This window comes from Anticarsia gemmatalis, chromosome 18 (assembly GCF_050436995.1).
Source record: "Anticarsia gemmatalis isolate Benzon Research Colony breed Stoneville strain chromosome 18, ilAntGemm2 primary, whole genome shotgun sequence".
Taxonomy (NCBI): Eukaryota; Metazoa; Arthropoda; class Insecta; order Lepidoptera; family Erebidae; genus Anticarsia; species Anticarsia gemmatalis.
Window position 1 is genome coordinate 3,054,792 of NC_134762.1, and position 19,685 is coordinate 3,074,476.

General features: G+C 36.9%; 2 protein-coding genes across 3 annotated transcripts in view; one reads left to right on the plus strand and one right to left on the minus strand.

Moving 5' to 3' along the window:
- Nucleotides 1-8,016, plus strand: LOC142980416 (galactose mutarotase-like). Of its 2 annotated transcripts, none has more exons than XM_076125773.1 (6): nt 1-146; nt 2,534-2,670; nt 3,566-3,784; nt 5,522-5,784; nt 6,283-6,433; nt 6,695-8,016. In XM_076125773.1, the coding sequence occupies exons 2-6, from the start codon at nt 2,542-2,544 to the stop codon at nt 7,019-7,021; spliced, it is 1,089 nt and encodes a 362-aa protein (XP_075981888.1). In that variant the 5' UTR covers nt 1-146; nt 2,534-2,541; the 3' UTR covers nt 7,022-8,016. The 2 variants fall into 2 exon arrangements, with proteins under 2 accessions (XP_075981888.1, XP_075981889.1); XM_076125774.1 differs by lacking the exon at nt 1-146 and adding an exon at nt 391-410.
- v (Tryptophan 2,3-dioxygenase vermilion) overlaps nt 7,782-19,685 on the minus strand; it is a 24,174-nt gene continuing 12,270 nt past the window's right edge. The window contains exons 4-10 of the mRNA XM_076125772.1: nt 13,845-13,967; nt 11,617-11,708; nt 11,163-11,307; nt 10,545-10,666; nt 9,764-9,891; nt 9,239-9,332; nt 7,782-8,842 (exon numbers count right to left, since the gene is read on the minus strand). Coding sequence (XP_075981887.1) covers nt 8,629-8,842; nt 9,239-9,332; nt 9,764-9,891; nt 10,545-10,666; nt 11,163-11,307; nt 11,617-11,708; nt 13,845-13,967 — 918 coding nt within the window. The 3' untranslated portion in view covers nt 7,782-8,628. The remainder of the gene's footprint in view (nt 8,843-9,238; nt 9,333-9,763; nt 9,892-10,544; nt 10,667-11,162; nt 11,308-11,616; nt 11,709-13,844; nt 13,968-19,685) is intronic.

Below are 19,685 nucleotides of genomic sequence, written 5' to 3' on the forward strand. Positions count from 1 at the left end.
TGAGTTCACCTTTAATAACAAAATTATACCGCAATAATGTAACTGAAATTAGGCACGAATGCTATCTTCAAACAGAATATAAACAGTGAACTTTGTCATCAACGGCAGTCGCTTGATGCGCATCGCGAAGTGACGACGTTATATTGGTGAGTAACTTCATAAATTTTAACTATTTTCTGATAAAATGTACCCATAGTTGCTATCAAAACCTCTTTTAACAATGGTCCATAATTGATAAGGTATCTGCGCAGTGTACTTCGATAAATATTGTGAAGTGTATGACACTTTATTGTTTTGTTGATAACAATTCGCGTTTGTTATCTTGATGTAAGTGTAGGAATATCGTTGTTGCTATGTTTTATGTATAATTTTGCTAATGTAACCTGTTGGCCTATTATAACCACAAATAGGTAATATATAAGTGTATTTAACTTCAAAAGCAGTGCATTAACCAAAAAAGAAATAATCCCGGCTATAATTTGATAGGTTAGGTCTATTACCGTAAAACGGGGTGAATAGAAACAATTTTCAACTTTGTCCTAAAAATTTGTAGCGAATAACTTGTTATTTTTATTGTCGGGTTATTTTATATCATGTCCGGCGCCATGAAGAAAGAGTTAAAACCATATTTGTCCAAAAATATGCATAGCTTTACGATATTTCATTAAAAAAATGGTCAATTTCTATTCACCCAGCGATAGGGGTGAATCGAAACGACCCAAGGGGTGAATGGAAAAATTGTGTTTTAAAACGTTTTTTCAGTTAACAATATTGTATCTTTATAGATAAATATACACCTAAAGAGATAAACAGTCCAAACAACTCATTAGAAAAGAAATTCCACTTTAAATCCAAAGTTTTGAAAAAAATGTATGGACCATTAAGGCATTCGAGGACGGTTGACTTTGAAGCAATTTTTTGGGTATAAATATCAATTTAAACATTTAAACAATTATGACACCGCAGAGAAGTAATATCGACGTGTAACATTTCAAATATGAACAAAATTCTTAAACGAGGAGTACTCAAATATTGGACTTGAAAACTTTCCTGATTTTTTTTCTATTCACCCCGCGAATTCTATTCACCCCGTTTTACGGTATCTACTTTAAATATTGCTTGATTAAAATGTCAGATGTCAAACTGTACGGACTAGGGTTGGGAAAGTATTAGTCATAATCGATAGCAAAATAATCGAATATGTGTTTCTTTTTCTTCATTTTCTTGAATCTGATTTTAACGACTTTATTGTTGTGTTGTGAATGATATTGTTTGAGTAAATATTTTGTATAGATGGATTAGCCTTATTATCGTCGCGCGGAGCCTTTTTTTGTGTCCCCTAACTATTTTGTGTCCCCTCACTGAATATTCTGTACGACTTAACCTTGTAAGGAGGTTGCTTAAAATTAGGATTTATATTTAAAATGATGGAATGATGTAGTAAGTACTTATTGTTAGTTTAAGGCCGATTGTTTTAAAGTTATTTTAATTTTTAATTTGAGGATTTGTATTTCAAAAATCTAAAGACTACAGAATTTTTGTGTACTTATTAGTCAACTTAGTTCACGATAAAGTTGTGTCACCAGTAATGCTATAATTTTAATCAAGCTATTTTTAAGCTCTTTAGTGTCCAATAATATACTTTCTTTATATAAAGAAAGTATATTATTGGAAAGTATAGTGCACTGATAGGCAGTTAAATATAGAAATTAGGTAGGGATAGGGTTGCCACCCATCTGGGTTTCCCCAGATTTGTCCTAGTTTAGAGGGCATCCGGGGAGCGTCCGGGGAAGGTGCCATTTGTAGACCGGGTTTTAAAAAATTGATAAATCAAAAAAAATTGGGCCGCCTGCGAGACACGCACTATGCTCGCACACCACGATCAACCGTCGAACCAAGTATATTCACCGTTCCCCCACTCCTCCCGTCGCGGTTGCTCTTCTTGTTGAAATGTCCGGCTTTCGGACTCTAAAATCCGGGGTTTTCACGCATCTTATCCGGTTTTCCAAATGTTAAAGATCAGGCAACCCTAGGTAGGGAAAACATCCAGCAGTCAGACTTTTGGACATTTCATTTTGATTTACCTGTTTTGAAACATACAGGAAAATCTAAATCTTAAACATTAACATTAATTGCTAGGTTTAGGCATTCTAATTTTAGTTGTTATAACATTATTGTCAAATATGTGCATTAATTACGATCTAAACTTAAAAACTCTTGTATGTAAAAGTTCCTATAATTTTTTTCTTAGCAACTATTTATAATAGCGCGATTCTCTTCAATCAGAACCATCGAGTATCGAAAGTTTGACATTTAAAATTTACTGCCAAAATAGTTCCTACGACGCCCGCTTAAGGCGCTTATCAGATTTTCATACAACATTCCTTGAAAGCTAGCTGGTTGTCGGTAGTCGATAGAAGCAGAGAATCGAGCTACAAATTAAGCATTGCATTAAATTAGAATATGTGTAGGCGTTTCTCAATCATCTGCAATAGATGAGCACAGACCAATGATGATGAGGAGGAGTTATTAGTTGCAGACATGGTGAATTTAACCGTTGAAGACTTTGGTTTCCACCAAGAGAAAGTGGTGAAGAAATTCACTTGGAGCTTGCCAACTGGGTTCTCATTGACTGCTATTTCTTATGGCGCGATTATTCAGTCTGTTAAGGTGGGTTATCTACTTTTATTATTTACCCAGCTTTCTTAGAGTTTTTTATATATGAGCTTAAACGCTATTGAATAGATAAACTGCCGCTAAATGTACCTCAGAAACCGGGGGCTATTCGTCGGGCATTAGACAAGCATTCAATAAATAATTTATAACAGTCGTCATAGTAATTAAAATAAAATTTGTAAAGGGTTGTAGAATCTAATACTGTAAAATCCTTTATATTCACCATAGATTTACCGTACTTACTCATAGCCTAGTTTGTCAGTTTAAGGTTTTACAGTATTACAGTAATCTACGTGCTTTCGCATGACAGCTGAAAGCATATTTTGGACCGGAATTTTTTAGGCAACCCATTCGCAATAAATAAGTATATTTCTTAACATATTTTGTATGATGAAAAAACCTTTCATCCACTAAGCTGCTTAGTGGATGAAAGGTTTTTTCATCATATGGTCGGTTGATGTATAACGAGATCCTATACTATTACTAAGTATAATCAACAAAAACAAATATTCGTTCAAAATTTCGTTAGTTTCTGTTTATTTGATACTGTCTGCACCGTGTCAAAATATAATAGAGAAAAGTCTTATACAATCACCTTTAATATTTTACGAAATTTAATTTTCACGTACTATAGGTAGGTCCTCAGAACCGTCTATTCAAGTCTTTCTCTCCTGCCATATTGTATTGTACATTTTTTGCAACGAGCTATAACGCTATTAACACTTTGACCGCCATGGTCGGCTATACTCGACAAATCAGAACGTGTTCACGCCGCTATATTTTTGTCAACATTTGGCGACGAAAGTGTCGTGAGCACTTTCTGCTTTGTCGAGTATAGCCGACCGTGTTGGACAAAGGGTTAATGTTGTAGTAATTATTTAATTTCCAGGTGCCAGACCGCTACGGAATTGTAAAAGACGTGGTTCTGGGTTTTGATGACTTAGAGAGTTACGTGTCAAGAAACACGCCGTACCTCGGTGCAGCTGTCGGTCGGTGCGCTAACCGGATTGCTAACGCGACCTTTGATATTGATGGAAAAACGTATGGCCTTGCCAAGAATATCGCTGAAAACCACCATTTGCACGGAGGACTTGTTGGTTTTGATAAGGTAAGAGAGCTTTGAAGACTTTTACTTACTACAAAGAAATGCTAAGTGAATCTAGGTGATGAGTGAGGAGCGTTGATGATAATATCCTACTAGTATTGTAAATGCGAAAGTTTGTGAGAATGTATGGATGTTTGTTACTCTTTCACGCAAATACTACTGAACCGATTATGATGATATTTGGTATATTATAGGTAGCTGAAGACCCAGAATAACACATAGGCTACTTTTTATCCCGGATTTCCCGAGGGATCGGGATTTACACGACAAATGCTTCAATGTCACTATGTAATTAAAGTATAATGCAATAACAATAAAAAAAAATTCAAAGTAGTTGTTAAAGACCATCTCATTAAAAGGGGTTATTATAAAGTTGACGATTATTTAATGGATAAGCAACCCTGGGATTAGTTGTGCGTTCTACACAAATAAAGATTAAATATCTATTTATGTATATATACATCTTTGCATTGTATAAATATAAATCAGTAATTTAACTCTGTAACAGAGAGGTATCGCACGAGTCTCAGTGGTATTCATTATCTTTTTTTTTTTTGAAATGGTGGGCTCCCATGCCAAGGTTCGTCATGCTCACTAAAATGTCATTGCTTGCGGCGGCGTCGTGTGCCGGGTCACCCCCTTCCCTCTAATATGTGCGAAGGGGGTGATGGCTGGTCCATGCGTCATACTCGTGAACGGGTGCTGCTTGGGGTGACTGGTCGTCCTGGTTATGGCGAGTTTGCCAAAATTTACAAGAAAATACATATAAATCAATATAATTAATTCATTGTGCCATAGTATGCTCTTGAGATGCCTCTTATGATTGCAATACTATCATTGTGTAGGTAGATGCTCCCATCATGTTTCCAATACACTTGTTATCGTGCTTACTAGCACCTTAATATTATATTGATTTAATTTAATTTATCTTATGATCAAAGTGTTTTCGGTGGTGTTGGTAGCAGCTCCTTACATAATCAATGACTTATACCAGACATAATTATGTTGTTAAAACCATTTGGCGATTAAAAAGAGTGGCCAAGAGTTTCTTGCCAGCTCTTCTCATTGGCTCTACCTTCCGAACTGGCGGTAAATTCACTCTTTGTATCATTGACTATCATAAGTGTCAGCATTTGACCTATATGAATAAATTATTTGATTTTGAAAAATGCTGACACGCTGCGCAGATTACGGAATATAAAAGCCTGAAGGTGAAAATAGAGATGTATGTAATACAATCCACCTTTCGCCATTTAGGCATAATATTAGTCTAATGTAATAGGGGGCAAGCTAACCTAAATAAGTGCCTAAGGGCACGGACCAAACCAAACTCTCGACTACTATTAGAATTATAATGACAAAATCAAATTCGCTTTTTACTGTCTGTCCCTATGTATGCTTAGATCTATGAAACTTCGCAACGGATTCTGATACAGTTTTTTAAATAGATGGAGTATTTTAAGAGGTAGGCTAATGCAAAAAGGTTTTTGTAAAATAACTTTTGGGGCGAAGCTGGGGCGGTCCCCTATTATAACATAAATTAGAAAAGCCTTATAGTACTTTGCTGACTCAGGAATCGAATGCTAGACCTCGTAATGTGCCGTCGTACACCCTACTGCCGCAGACACATTTACAAACAAAATGTAGAAAAACTTGGTCTATTTTTAAAGCAACTTAAAATAAATTGCTGTGAGGATTTTACGCCATCATTGAATTTTAATAAAATTTTGGTACTTTCAGGTGGTATGGGAAACAACAGTGGACCAGAACAAAGTGATATTCAGTTATTTTTCTAAAGACGGCGAGGAAGGATACCCTGGAGATCTTGTAGTGAACCTGACTTACGAAGTGACGGAGGATGCCAACCTCTACATGGATTTCATAGCTACGACCACGAAGAAAACTGTTGTCAATCTGACTAACCATTCGTATTTCAACATGGCGGGTCACGATGCCGGCTCGGAAGAGTTGTATAACCACTTGACGCTTATTAATGCAGATTTGTAAGTATTGCTTTTGTTCCAGTCAGGTGTCTCTGCTTTGGGACACCGACTATGCCAATAGAGGCACCGCGTTCCGCCCTGTAGCGCGATACTCTACGGTCGGTACTGTCCAGAATCAAGAGTTTGACGAGTTTCTACGAACTCCAGTAAAGGCGTTGATCAGTCTTTCATACATTTTTTTTAATAGCTAGCCTGTTGTCGATATTCCATAGTTGTACAGAATCGCGCTACTGCAGCATAGTTCTCTACAGTCGGTACTGGCGAGAATTGAGAGTTTGACATTTAAAATGTACTGACAAAATAGTTCGTGGAATAATTTCTCGATAGCTAGCCGCTTGACGGTAGTCGATAGTAGTAGGGAAACGAGCTACAAGGTATAGGCTGTAACGCCTTCCCGTATATACTCATAAAAATATGAAAATAATTCCTAATTTATTCAGTTAAAAATGGCCATTGGCCGTAAACATTTAAGAAAATGATAAAAAAACACCTTTTCAGCATCACGGAGACGGACTCCAACTCGATACCAACTGGGAAGCTTTTGAATGTGAAAGGTACTGCGTACGATTTCACCACGGAGAAACGTTTGGGTGATCTCTTGTCCGGGAACTTGTATGATGACAACTACTGCGTCAATTTGGGTGGCAAGGTTAGTTATTCTATCTATACTGAGGATATCAAGCTGAAGATAGAAATAAAACTTCACTCAAGTAATGAAGTTTCATTTCTTTTAAAGCTGAAGAGATAGGATGTTTGTAAAACAATGTGTTTATCTCAAAACTACTGGTTCAAATTGAATAAAAATTTTGTGTTGAATTGGCACATTCTTGAGGAATGCTGCAGAATATAATATAAAGCTTGGTAACATCCTAAATTTATTGACAATAGAAAATATTTTTGACAATTCCAGAATCCTGAGACTCTTATCTTCGTAGCCCGCATGACCCATCCGTCATCGCTTCGCATGCTAGAAATTTACAGCAACCAGCCTGGCGTTCAGTTCTACACAGCAAACTTTCTGCCATTACCTAGCGACGAAGCCTTGGTAGGAAAACAATACGTAGGGTACAGGAAACACGGTGCATTTTGCTTTGAGACACAGAATTATCCCGATGCGGTCCATCATAGCAACTTTCCCAGCGCCATTTTGATTCCAGGCCAAGTTTATAAGCATAAAGTACTGTACCGGTTCTCGGTGGACAAGACCCGATCAGATCCTACAGTTATTTCTGCTTAGAAAATCAAATTACAAAATAAATATGGTACAGACTACAGATACCAATGTCAGTAGTGAAGATCTTTTACAATTAATCCATTATTTAACCATTTATGTAACGGGGTAGACTTAAATCAGTGGCTCCCAACCGGTGGTCCGCGGAAGTCAAAATGAGGTACGCGAATGACTCTAAAATTTAAAATTTTCACGATGATTATTACACTTTATCTTTAATATACTAACATAGTGGTCCCTGCTAACAAGAATAATGTCCCGGACTAAGAAAAGGTTGGGAACCCCTGATTTAAATGGACTTAAAAAGTATCTTTGGTTTCTATAAAATTTGGGATTTAAATAGCAGCAATGTAAAAATTGCTGGATGGAATAGTGAAGAATTTGCTTTTTGAATATTGCAAAGTACGATTATAAAAAAACCGTCTTTTAGAGTTTTCCGTAATATCTGTAAAATCAAAATCAAAATCAAATCATTTATTCATATAGGTCAAATGTTGACACTTATGATAGTCAATGATACAGAGAGTGAATTTACCGCCAGTTCGGAAGGTAGGGCCAATGAGAAGAGCTGGCAAGAGCTGTACATCATCATCATCAATAACTGTACCTATTTATTTAGTAATACTTACGACACTGGCTGTTTTATCTCAAGTGCCATTATTATGAATTTATTATCAAAGTATATACTACAGATAATTTTATTTATGTATAAGTAAATGATTATTGCGCAAACGATCGGTATATTTATTGAAATAAAGCAATCATATAATCAACATTGTAATTTATTTTCTAAAATGTTATATTACTAACATAACAATAGATGCTTATTTGATATTTCATTGAATTTATACAAAATATAATGTCTGGAGTTAAAAACAATCAGATCTAAAATGTGTCATATAAATCTGCAATTAAAGAAAAACTGTGTTAAGGAACTTTTTTTTTATAAGTCGGTTAAAAAGTAGCGAATTAGAAAGATTTAATATACTGCCTGTTGTTGAGGGTGGGCGGAAAAAATAGAACAATGATAAGGGAACAATTTAATTTTTTTTGCTAAAAGACATTTTTAGACAAGAAAAGACCTTCTGTTATGTACTGTACAGGTACTTATCCTTAGTATAATATGTCCTTTAACACTTAATAGCGAGTACACACTAAAGATGTAAAGACACGCCGAGAATTCGCTCCTAGAACATAATTAACTAAGTGACCATAAGGGAAGGTTCATATCTGGCGGAAGATGCGTCGGGCGTAACTTAATTTGTATGGGCTTCGCACCGATGCGTCATCGGTTGAGTGTGAACGGTCGAGTGGTTTTCTATACATTTGTCTGTTTTGGCGTTGCGCGACCGATAATACGCGACGCGGCGATGGATCTTATGGCGCCGCGTCGGTCTGTAGGCGGCAAACTATTTCGCCCTTCCCGGCGAAGACAATATCTCCAATAAGGTAATAACTCCTTCACTTTTCAATGACTTACCTATTTGATTCTACAAAACATCTTTTACAGAGCGTCATTTAAAAATAAAAGAAATCTATTACGTTTAACATTGGGTTGGAAAAACCCTTAACAATTAACACTGGACAATTACAAACTAAGAAATAATACACCCCTATAAAGATGCCTCTAGTCCATTCTGACCGTTCTGACCGTTCTGACCATTCTGTCCATTCTGACCATTCTGGCCATTCTCACCATTCTCCCTGGTATCCCCCCAAGTAAGGTTGAGACTCTTCTTCATGCCGTCGTCCAGAGGAGGGATGAGGGAGCGAGGCAGCAAGAATGTTGATAAGTTAAATAAGTCCAGAAATACCTTGTAACGGTCACTGGAAAAAGAAAAAAAATAGTGTCATAATAATATTTAGATACATACAATACGCTTCTTATATCTGAAGGTTAAGGCAGAGTTTCGCTATTAACAATGTCAGTCCCACGTAAAATAAGGAAAGCCTTTTATCATATACTGGGCTGGTTACCAAACTCTGAGCTACTATTGAGAAAAATAAATCAATCATCAATCAATATACATAAAACTCTTCCGCTACTGAGTGACTGAAAAAGATGAAATTTTATGCAAAGTTTTCTAAGGGAGTGTAGAGGAGCACTGAGGGAAGATTTTCGGAATCCCCCTTCCCCCGAAGGCTTAAAAAAGGGAGGGGGGGGGGCAGTAATAAAAAATTGACAACAGGAAAACTAAAGGCCACGCCGACCTATTTATTTACCTGAGAGTAGACCTAAGGTACTGGTACCCAGAAGAGCCACCGGTACCGAGCTGCTGCGAGCCAATCATGCGCTGGACCATTATCACGTGGTTGTCTGTAAGGAACAAGTTACACAAACAACTTAATTTGGTCAATCTTTGAAACAAAAAAGCAGTGATAGCAGAGTGGTTTATGTTGGCACCTCCCACGCATCTGAGGCAACACACCAATGACTTTTAAATAATTATCACTTGCTCAAACGGTGAAGGAAAACATCATGAGAAAACCTTGCATGCCGAAAATTTCAGCTTTCTAGCTATCACGGTTTATGAGATACAGCCTGGAAACAGATAGATAGACAGACAGCAGAGGCTAGAATAGGGTTCCGTTTTTACCTTTTAGATACGGAACCCTAATAAAAATGTGACATCGAAATGTACGTATGCATAGCTGGACCAACTGCATCGAGTTTCACTTCATGTGCTATAACTATACCCGGTCGCAGTGGGGCCATGCAGCTAGTCGAAAATCGTTTGAGGTACTTACATCTCCACTTGGTGATGAGGCTGTCCATGTCCATGAGTAGTGTGAGCAGCTGATGAGGCTGAGAGAAGCGCGGCTCGTCGCGGTAGAACGTGATCATAATAGCGCCTTGCAGAGCTTTGTGGGATAACCTAAAAAAATTACAATTTATGAATTTAATTTTTAACTGCACGTTTGGCGCAGTGGTTTAAGCGGTCACCTCGCGGCAACAACCGAAGCGCCGCGTGTGGTGGGTTCGAATCCCACCCAGGACAAATCTTTGTGTGATGAACACGAGTATTTGTTCTGAGCCTGGATGTTAATGTATCTATATAAGTATGTATTTAGAAGTATATAAGTATGTTTATCAGTTATTTGGTTACCATAGTACAAGCTCTGCTTAGTTTGGAATCAAATGACCGTGTGTGATTGTCCCAAATTATTTATTTATTTATTTTATTTTTATTTATTACTAGATTAAAACTCAACGCTTCGCTTAGGCCAAATGGTGGACAAGGCCTTATCCCTCCCTCATTACGTGAGGAGACTTACTACTTGACTGCCTCCGTGGCACAGTGGTTAAGGTCACCACGCCGCTACCACTGCGTCGGGAGGTCTTGGGTTCGATTTCCACTATTTGTGCGATCCACAAATAATTTGTTCGGGTCTGGTTGTAGGTACTTTGTATCCGTTGTTTGTATGTCTGTAAAAGTCCCCGCGACACAAGAGAAATTCTAATGCGGGAGTTGTCTTTAAAAAAACCCCGCCTTATTTATTTTTACTTGGATAGTTTAGATAGTTTTACCTCCTCTCGCCCCTGGAGCGCAGCGCGTCATGCACGGCTGGGTCGAAGATGGAGCGGTAGATCTCACGACGATTCTCCGCATCTTGCAGCCGATGACGACGGACTGTCTCGTTGGGCTCGTGCTGGAACAAAAGTACCACATTATCCCACTGCTGGGCCAATGACGACTACCTAGAAGTGTACTTATAGCCATAAGGGCATACCCCGTCATACCCGAGCTACTCCAGCCTTCAACAAGTCCTTTCCCACATTTTTATACCATAAACCTGCCTTTTCTCTTCCACTTTCTACATAGACTTCCAAGAAAGGATTGACGATAGGCAGGTTGTAAAAACATCAGCCCACGTGGGATAAAGACAAGAAAAAGTAGGAGCGACATTTGAGTCTTATAATTAGTTTAAAAATCAAGTAAGTAGTATCTATCTGTATCTATAACTTCCCTCTAACGGTGAAGGAAAACATCGTGATGAGACCTTGCATGCCTTAAATTTGAGGGCAAAGTCCCCAACCCGCCAGCGTGGTGGACTCAAGGCCTAACCCCCTCCCTTGTTTGGGAGGAGACCCTTGCCTAGCAGTGAGACAGTAATGGGTTAAAAAAAATCTAATATGATGGCTTACCGAAGCAGCATCAATATCTTCCTTGATCATCTTATTGACGGTGGCCTGGAACTTGCCCCAGAAGTTGAACCCGTGAGTGTTAAGTCCCGGCGTGCGCTCCAACCACCGCTCTATTAGAGCTAGGAGAGCTGGCTCTTGTTCAGACCTGAAGAAGAAAGAAATTTACCCTCTTATTCATAAAAATATATGAAGTTATGAAAGGCTTATAAAGTGTTTTGTTTCTTTCACTCCTTAGCGAAATGAAAAAGAGAAAACATATTATAGTAGTTTTTGAACTAAAATAGGTTTATAGTGTGTTTATGAATAAGAGGATTAATGTTTAAATCCCCAAATGCGACGTTTCGGCGTAGGTTGCACTCGCCGTGGTCGCAGGCGCGTCACAGTCAGCCTGAGACCACCGCGAGTGCAAATGGCGTTTACTCCTTCGACAAATGCATTTGTAAGTGATACTTACTTCTGTAAAGACTCCATAGCTTCAGGGTCGTCACCGAACACTGCCTGATAACTCTGATTGTATTTCACACGCAGCGCTTGTTTTAGACCCAACTGAAACCATAAATATTATTGTATATACAACTAGCTTTTACCGGCGACTTCGTCCGCCACCTGAATTTTCCAATGGGAACGCGTAATTTTCCAGGGGTAAAAAGTAGCCTATGTCGTTTCTGGGGTATCAAAATATCTCCATATCAAATGTCATGCAAATTGATTCGGTAGTTTAGGCGTGATTGAGTAACAGACAGACAGACAGAGTTACTTTCGCATTTATAATATTAGTATGGATTTTTTAATAGACTATGCTGTGCTAAATATATATAATGTTTAGGGTCTTGTTGTACATTGTGTCCGTTGTTTGTATGTTTGTAAAACTCCTCGCGACACAATAGCAATGGTTAGTGCGGGAGTAGTAGTAGTTGGCTTTTTATAATAATAATAATCAATATAATAATTGAATTTCTTATAAACCATTATTTTATTAACATCTCGTAAATAATCAATCGGATGCATCGCATGTTGTATGCTGACGTAATTTGCAAGATAATTAATTATTTAATGGCCACTTAAACAGAACAAATTAATAAATTGTTATAAGACTCGACAACACACTTATGTTATCTTTAATTTTATTAATAAATGCTATTGAACTGAAAGATTTATAAACATTTTTATTACTATTCCTCGTTTAACTTGCCGCATTATGCAATTTGTAGATATGAAACCTTATTGTAAAACACTTACCCCCGGTTTCTGAGACTACATTTAGCAGTAGTTTATATATTCAATAGCGTTTTTTTTTTGTATGAGTTTAAACGCTATTGAATAGATAAACTGCCGCTAAATGTACCCCAGAAACAGGGGGTTAAACTTCCGGAAAACTGTACAGCAGACTTACTCCCGATAGAATCGAGTCAAAAATCTAATTCGATTGGTTTGAACAAATGTCTTATTGTAGTTTTAAATTTCAAACTAGCGCATAGTTGAACGCTAGTTTAAAATGAAACTAACAATAATGTTTGATGTTAGACTATTTTCATTTGAACCTGTGTTTGATCACGCGCTAGTTAACTATTTAAAACTACGACTTGATAAATGTCAAATCGTAGTTTTAAATAGCCAATTAGCTAACGAACGAATCCGATTTGATCGTTGACTCGATATTGTCGGGGATAAGCCTGCAGAACAGAATTCAAATCCTTAATGTACACACCAACGGCATCTATACAGTACACACGTACAGCAATTATATATTTTATTTCTGATGAGACAAAGATAGATCTGTTTTAAATAGAAAGCATTTTAGAACTCCCAACATAAGTAGGTATGTCTTAGTTTTCTAAACATCTTGCTTTTTTTACTACTAGATTGGTTTTATCGGCATTCATTGGTGACAACAAATATATTAATAACAATTTGTAACGCTGATTCAAGTCCAATGCCGAATCCATTGGAGATTGTCAACAAATTTGTTAAGATATAAAAACGTCTGTTCAGTAGTCATTAATAGAAAGAAGTAAAAAAAGAAATTCCTTGGATAAGAGCATCACTACACTGCATTAATTTGCGTTAAAAGCTAAATAAAAGGATTAAAGGTGGAAAGAGATGCTAAAATCTAATGCTAAAATAAAGCATCATTCTATTTTCATTATTCAAAGACATTAGCCCCTTTTACAAACACACTCTTTCGCGCATGTAACAACAATCGTGCATGAAAGAGCGCGCGTGAGAGGGAAGGAAAGACCACGCGCCGCGCTCATCTGTCAAGCCCGCAAAGAAAATCGCGAGCGAAGACCGCGCTGCTTTCCCGCGCGTAATCCTACACGCTCCTAAGAACGTGCGATAGAGTGTGTGTGTGTAAAGGTGGCTATTATTTAACACTAGCTGACCCGCGCAACTTCGCTTGCGTGACATAAGAGAGAATGGCTCAAAATTTTCCCCGTTTTTGTAACATTTTTTACTGGTACTCTGCTCCTATTGGTCGTAGCGTGATGATATATTAATATAGCCTATAGCCTTCCTCGATAAATGGGCTATCTAACACTGAAATAATTTTTCAAATCGGACCAGTAGTTCCTGAGATTAGCGAGTTCAAACAAACAAACAAACAAACTCTTCAGCTTTATAATATTAGTATAGATACAATATTCCTTGATGGTACAATATAGCTAGTTGTTTTGTAAATACCTTGTTTTCAAGTAGTCGGAACTGTAGACTCTGGAAGCCGGAGGCAGGACGCAGGTAGTTGCGGAAGTCCATGAAGTCCAGTGGAGTCATAGTCTCCAGGATCATCACCTGGTCCACCAGCAACTGGAAAGTAAATGAGTCTTATGTAGCGTCTAGTCAATGCCTTGTAAGAAGTTGCGAGAATAGTCTATGTAGGTTCCCCAACCGAATATAGCGCAAAATCCTCTTTACAAGGATAAAAGTTCCAATGTCCCTCGATATAATGATAGCTGTATTTTTTTTTGGTAATTTATATTTTGTGTTAAGACCCGCGCATTAGAGACCCGGTATGAACAAATCCAAAGACTAACCCCCGGTTTCTGAGGTACATTTAGCGGCAGTTTATCTATTCAATAGTGTTAAAACTCGTACAAAAAAAAACGCTAATGAATAGATAAACTACCGCTCAATGTACTCAGAAACCGGGGGTAAAACAGTTTGCCTTAGCTATAGAAAATTTAGTCCAAGTTCAAAGAGCATTAGCTAAGTGTTAAAATTTTACTTATTTTTCTAACCAATTCCAACCAGCAGTCTTGTAGGAAATCCGTAAACCATAAACGAATGCTATGATTCAAAATATTATATTTTGTATGATAATATTCTACGAAGCTTTAGATTTTCTACCTTCAATCCTAATAATGCTACTTAATATTATAAATGCGAAAGTTAGTGAGTATGTATGGATGTTTGTTACTCTTTCATGCCAATACTACTGAACCGATTATGATGAATGATGTATGTAGGTAGCAGAAGACCCAGAATAACACATAGGCTACTTTTTATCCCGGAGTTCCAGAAGGATAGGGATTTACACGGGAAGGGTTTTCACACAGAGAAAGTCGCGGTTGGCCTCTACTATTAAATAGGCCCGCTTTCCATGACCTTGATAAGTCATAAACCTTATCTCTTCTATACTAGAAGTTGAATAGTAGTTGTATCCAGATTATGTCACCGTGGGTCATCGATGCATGATAAATAAATATCTGCACACGAAGAAACTTGTATTGAGGGAAATTACACTGATCGTAAAATAATATTTATATTCAAACAAGTTTTACAACAAAGTAGACATCATAGTAATTTGAATCATACGAATTAATTCATCATTTCATTCATCATTGGGCAGCTCACACACGGTTATTTCATTCCAAAGTAAGCAGAGCTTGTACTATGGTAACCAAATAACTATAAACATACTTATATACTTCTCTAAATTCATACTTATATAGATAAATTAACAACCAGGCTCAGAGCAGACAATTGTTCTCATCACACAAATATTTGTCCCGGTTGGGATTCGAACCCGCCACACGCGGCGCTACAGTCATTGCGGCGACGTGACCATGTTAAACACTGCAGTAAACATGCATTTAAGTAGATAAAATAGAAAAAATAAGTTTTATACCCAAACAAGTTTTACAACAAAGTAGATCGTATATTAATTGTGAATCACACGAATTATTTATACACGAAATTAATATGAATTTATTCGAGGAATCGACCAAACGCACGGGTTATTCCAAGCTTCTAGTGAAATGCAATCATGTGGTAAATGGAAGGAAATATGTTTAAAAAAAGGACATATGTTTTTTTGATCTGCTGATCACGAGTCTTGGGTTTGATTCCCAGCGAATTGCTGTTGGTACTTTGTAAGCTATATAATAATATGAATATTTCGTAGTAGCCTGATAGTCTAGTAACGTGCATAATAAAGATTCGCCCCCTATTATACGGGACTAATATAGAGTAAGATCCCAGAGCTGCCAGACCTACGTCATTTTAGCAAAGCTGAAACTTTGAGGATTGTTAGTATAAAGGGTCTGTTAAGAGGTATGCACATCCACTACCTTGAAAGCGGGGCCGTTTCAGAGGTAGCGCGGAGTGAAGGTGCGTAAAAAACGACCCAACCTACGTTATAGTAGCAAAGTTGGTTTTCAGATATGTTATTAATGATATTATGTAGAATTAAAATTGACTATTGCCAGACCGTTTCCCGGGGCCATTACTTCTGCCAGACGCCTTAAATGTTATAAAAAAATGAGGTCAACTACGTCATAGTAGCAAGCCTAAATTTTATATATGTTATTAAAGGTACAATTTTAAGACCCCCTGTATGCGGACAGACCATTCCGCAGGGCCCTTCGTCCCCTAGACGCCATTAAACTTTCCCTATGAGTGCGAGAGTAAGAGCATTATTCATACGTATAAATGAAAAACAATTGAATTAAAAAAATAAAAATTGAAAAATTATTGAATACTAACTGACCCGCGCATCTTTGCTTGCGTCACTTAAGAGAGATAGGTCAAAATGTTACATAAACAGGTTATGTAACATTTTTCACTGGTACTCTGCTCCTATTGGTCGTAGCGTGATGATATATAGCTTATAGCTTTTCTCAATAAATAGGCCATCCAACAGTAAAATATTTTTTTATTCGCACCAGTAGTTCCTGAGATTAGCGCGTTCACACAAACAAACAAACTTCTCAGCTTTATAAAATAAGTATTGATTAAAAGTACTTGGAATGTTTAGGAAGATAAGTAACATTATTTTAAAAATAGATATGGTTTACACTATCCACAAAAATTAGGAAAAAAAAATTGTAGTCATTCATCATCATCATCATTATCTGAGCTCTTACTTCCCTCATCAAATTGAATATTTAAATCATCTCCACCATCGTCTTCATTGTTACTTGAATTCTCTGTAAAAAAAAATGTAGGTAATGATGTTGAAAACAGTTACAAGTAGGTATATTGAAATAATTTATAGTTAAAATAAAATACCTAGTTCGTTTTCAAGTGATTCGCTTACGAAACTTGGCAATTAGTCACCATCAAACCACTTAAAATGATAATGGTTATCCTTTAGAACCCACCCTTTATTTGCTGGGCTTAAAATGCTAGGACGCTTTATATGAGCATTACTCCAGACACCCGCAATATAATTTGCTCGTCGAAATTGTTGAAGCAATTCAGATTTACAAGGAGGCAAATTACTTGCGTCGAATTTTTTAACATTTTGCCGGTGGAATTTCTCATTCACATCGCCGACTGTATACGTGTTAATGAAAAGTTGTAGCCGTGCAGCATCTACATCAATTAATCCGGGAACATTATATAACTCGCAGATATATTTTTGAATTACATCAAATATATTTTGTTCCTTCGCTTTATCAATAGATAATTCAACTTCTCCGAATTGAACAAAAGCTTCTTGATATTCTGGCGATTTCTTTAAAATTTTAAATGGTCTGAGCTGAATTGATGTAGATGCTGCACGGCTACAACTTTTCATTAACACGTATACAGTCGGCGATTTGAATGAGAAATTCCACCGGCAAAATGTTAAAAAATTCGACGCAAGTAATTTACCTCCTTGTAAATCTGAATTGCTTCAACAATTTCGACGAGCAAATTATATTGCGGGTGTCTGGAGTAATGCTCATATAAAGCGTCCTAGCATTTTAAGCCCAGCAAATAAAGGGTGGGTTCTAAAGGATAACCATTATCATTTTAAGTGGTTTGATGGTGACCAATTGCCAAGTTTCGTAAGCGAATCACTTGAAAACGAATTAGGTATTTTATTTTAACTATAAATTATTTCAATATACCTACTTGTAACTGTTTTCAACATCATTACCTACATTTTTTTTTACAGAGAATTCAAGTAACAATGAAGACGATGGTGGAGATGATTTAAATATTCAATTTGATGAGGGAAGTAAGAGCTCAGATAATGATGATGATGATGAATGACTACAATTTTTTTTTCATAATTTTTGTGGATAGTGTAAACCATATCTATTTTCAAAATAATGTTACTTATCTTCCTAAACATTCCAAGTACTTTTAATCTATACTAATTTTATAAAGCTGAGAAGTTTGTTTGTTTGTGTGAACGCGCTAATCTCAGGAACTACTGGTGCGAATAAAAAAATATTTTACTGTTGGATGGCCTATTTATTGAGAAAAACTATAAGCTATATATCATCACGCTACGACCAATAGGAGCAGAGTACCAGTGAAAAATGTTACATAACCCGTTTATGTAACATTTTGACCTATCTCTCTTAAGTGACGCAAGCAAAGATGCGCGGGTCAGTTAGTATTCAATAATTTTTCAGTTTTTATTTTTTTAATTCAATTGTTTTTCATTTATACGTATGAATAATGCTCTTACTCTCGCACTCATAGGGAAAGTTTAATGGCGTCTAGGGGACGAAGGGCCCTGCAGAATGGTCTGTCCGCATACAGGGGGTCTTAAAATTGTACCTTTAATAACATATATAAAATTTAGGCTTGCTACTATGACGTATTTGACCTCATTTTTTTATAACATTTAAGGCGTTTGGCAGAAGTAATGGCCCCGGGAAACGGTCTGGCAATAGTCAATTTTAATTCTACATAATATCATTAATAACATATCTGAAAACCAACTTTGCTACTATAACGTGGGTTGGGTCGTTTTTTACGCACCTTCACTCCGCGCTACCTCAGAAACGGCCCCGCTTTCAAGGTAGTGGATGTGCATACCTCTTAACAGACCCTTTATACTAACAATCCTCAAAATTTCAGCTTTGCTAAAATCACGTAGGTCTGGCAGCTCTGGGATCTTGGTCCAATATTGTTTAAGGCGAAACTAATATTGTTTGAGTGTATTACATATATTATGTACATCTCTGTCTAGTGTCTACACCTTCGCGTATAACAGGGTATATTAGTATCTATACTAATATTATAAAGCTGAAGAGTTTGTTTGTTTGTTGTGACAACTCCCGCTTTAAGAATTGCTCTTGTGTCGCCGGGGACTTTTACAGACATACAAAATCAACGGACACAAAGTACAATCAGACCCGGAACAACTATTTGCAGATCGCACAAATAATTGTTTCCAGTGGGAATCGAACCCACGACCTTCCAATCTGTAGTGAACTTAACCACTGCGCCTCAGAGTCATTTATTATTTACAAAAATATAGTCATATAATATTTAGAAATGCACATGCGTTGTGATTAGAACGCGAGTACATAAATAATGTGAAAGTGAGGGAAGTGTGAGGGAAAGTCGTCACTCGATACTTTGTACGATAATTGAATAACCACAACTTATACTTTGTGGCTTATTATATGCAAGTGTGAAATGTCCACTGACATTGTTCACGCCGAGTTAATTATATTGTTAAGGTTTTGTAGCCCTAGGATCGAGAACATATTATTATTATGTAGCTTTTGTCAAGATCGTTCTTTGCAGCCTTAGGATGTAATAAATAACACTTTTTGTTTAAAATGTGATAATCTTAGTGAGGCGAATGGCAGCGATTTACTCCCGGTTTCTGAGGTACATTCAGCGGTAGTTTATCTATTCATTAGCGTTTTTTTGTATGAGTTTTGACGCTATTGAATAGATAAATTACCGTTAAATGTACCTCAGAAACCGGAGGTTAATGTAGTTAATTAGTGTTTTGGGAAGATGAACATTGCATAAGAATTAAGGGTTTAGATACTTATTGAGTCAGCAGACGTAAATTTATAAATAACTTTTCTCATGAAAATGTTGATTCGAAAACCACACTCCGGTAGTTTTTTTTAATCACTATTTTAACATAGACTGCTGCGGCGGGCTTTATTTTGTGATGTGCGTGACAACAAACGAATGCCAAATGTTGTTTGTATTGGGTGACCTCTGAAAATACTAAAACTGCCTAATTATAAATCGATAGTAAAATATATCAGCCTAGCCTTTCTTCCAACTATGCTGGAGTCGGCTTCTAGTCTCACCGGATGCAGCTAGATACCAGTA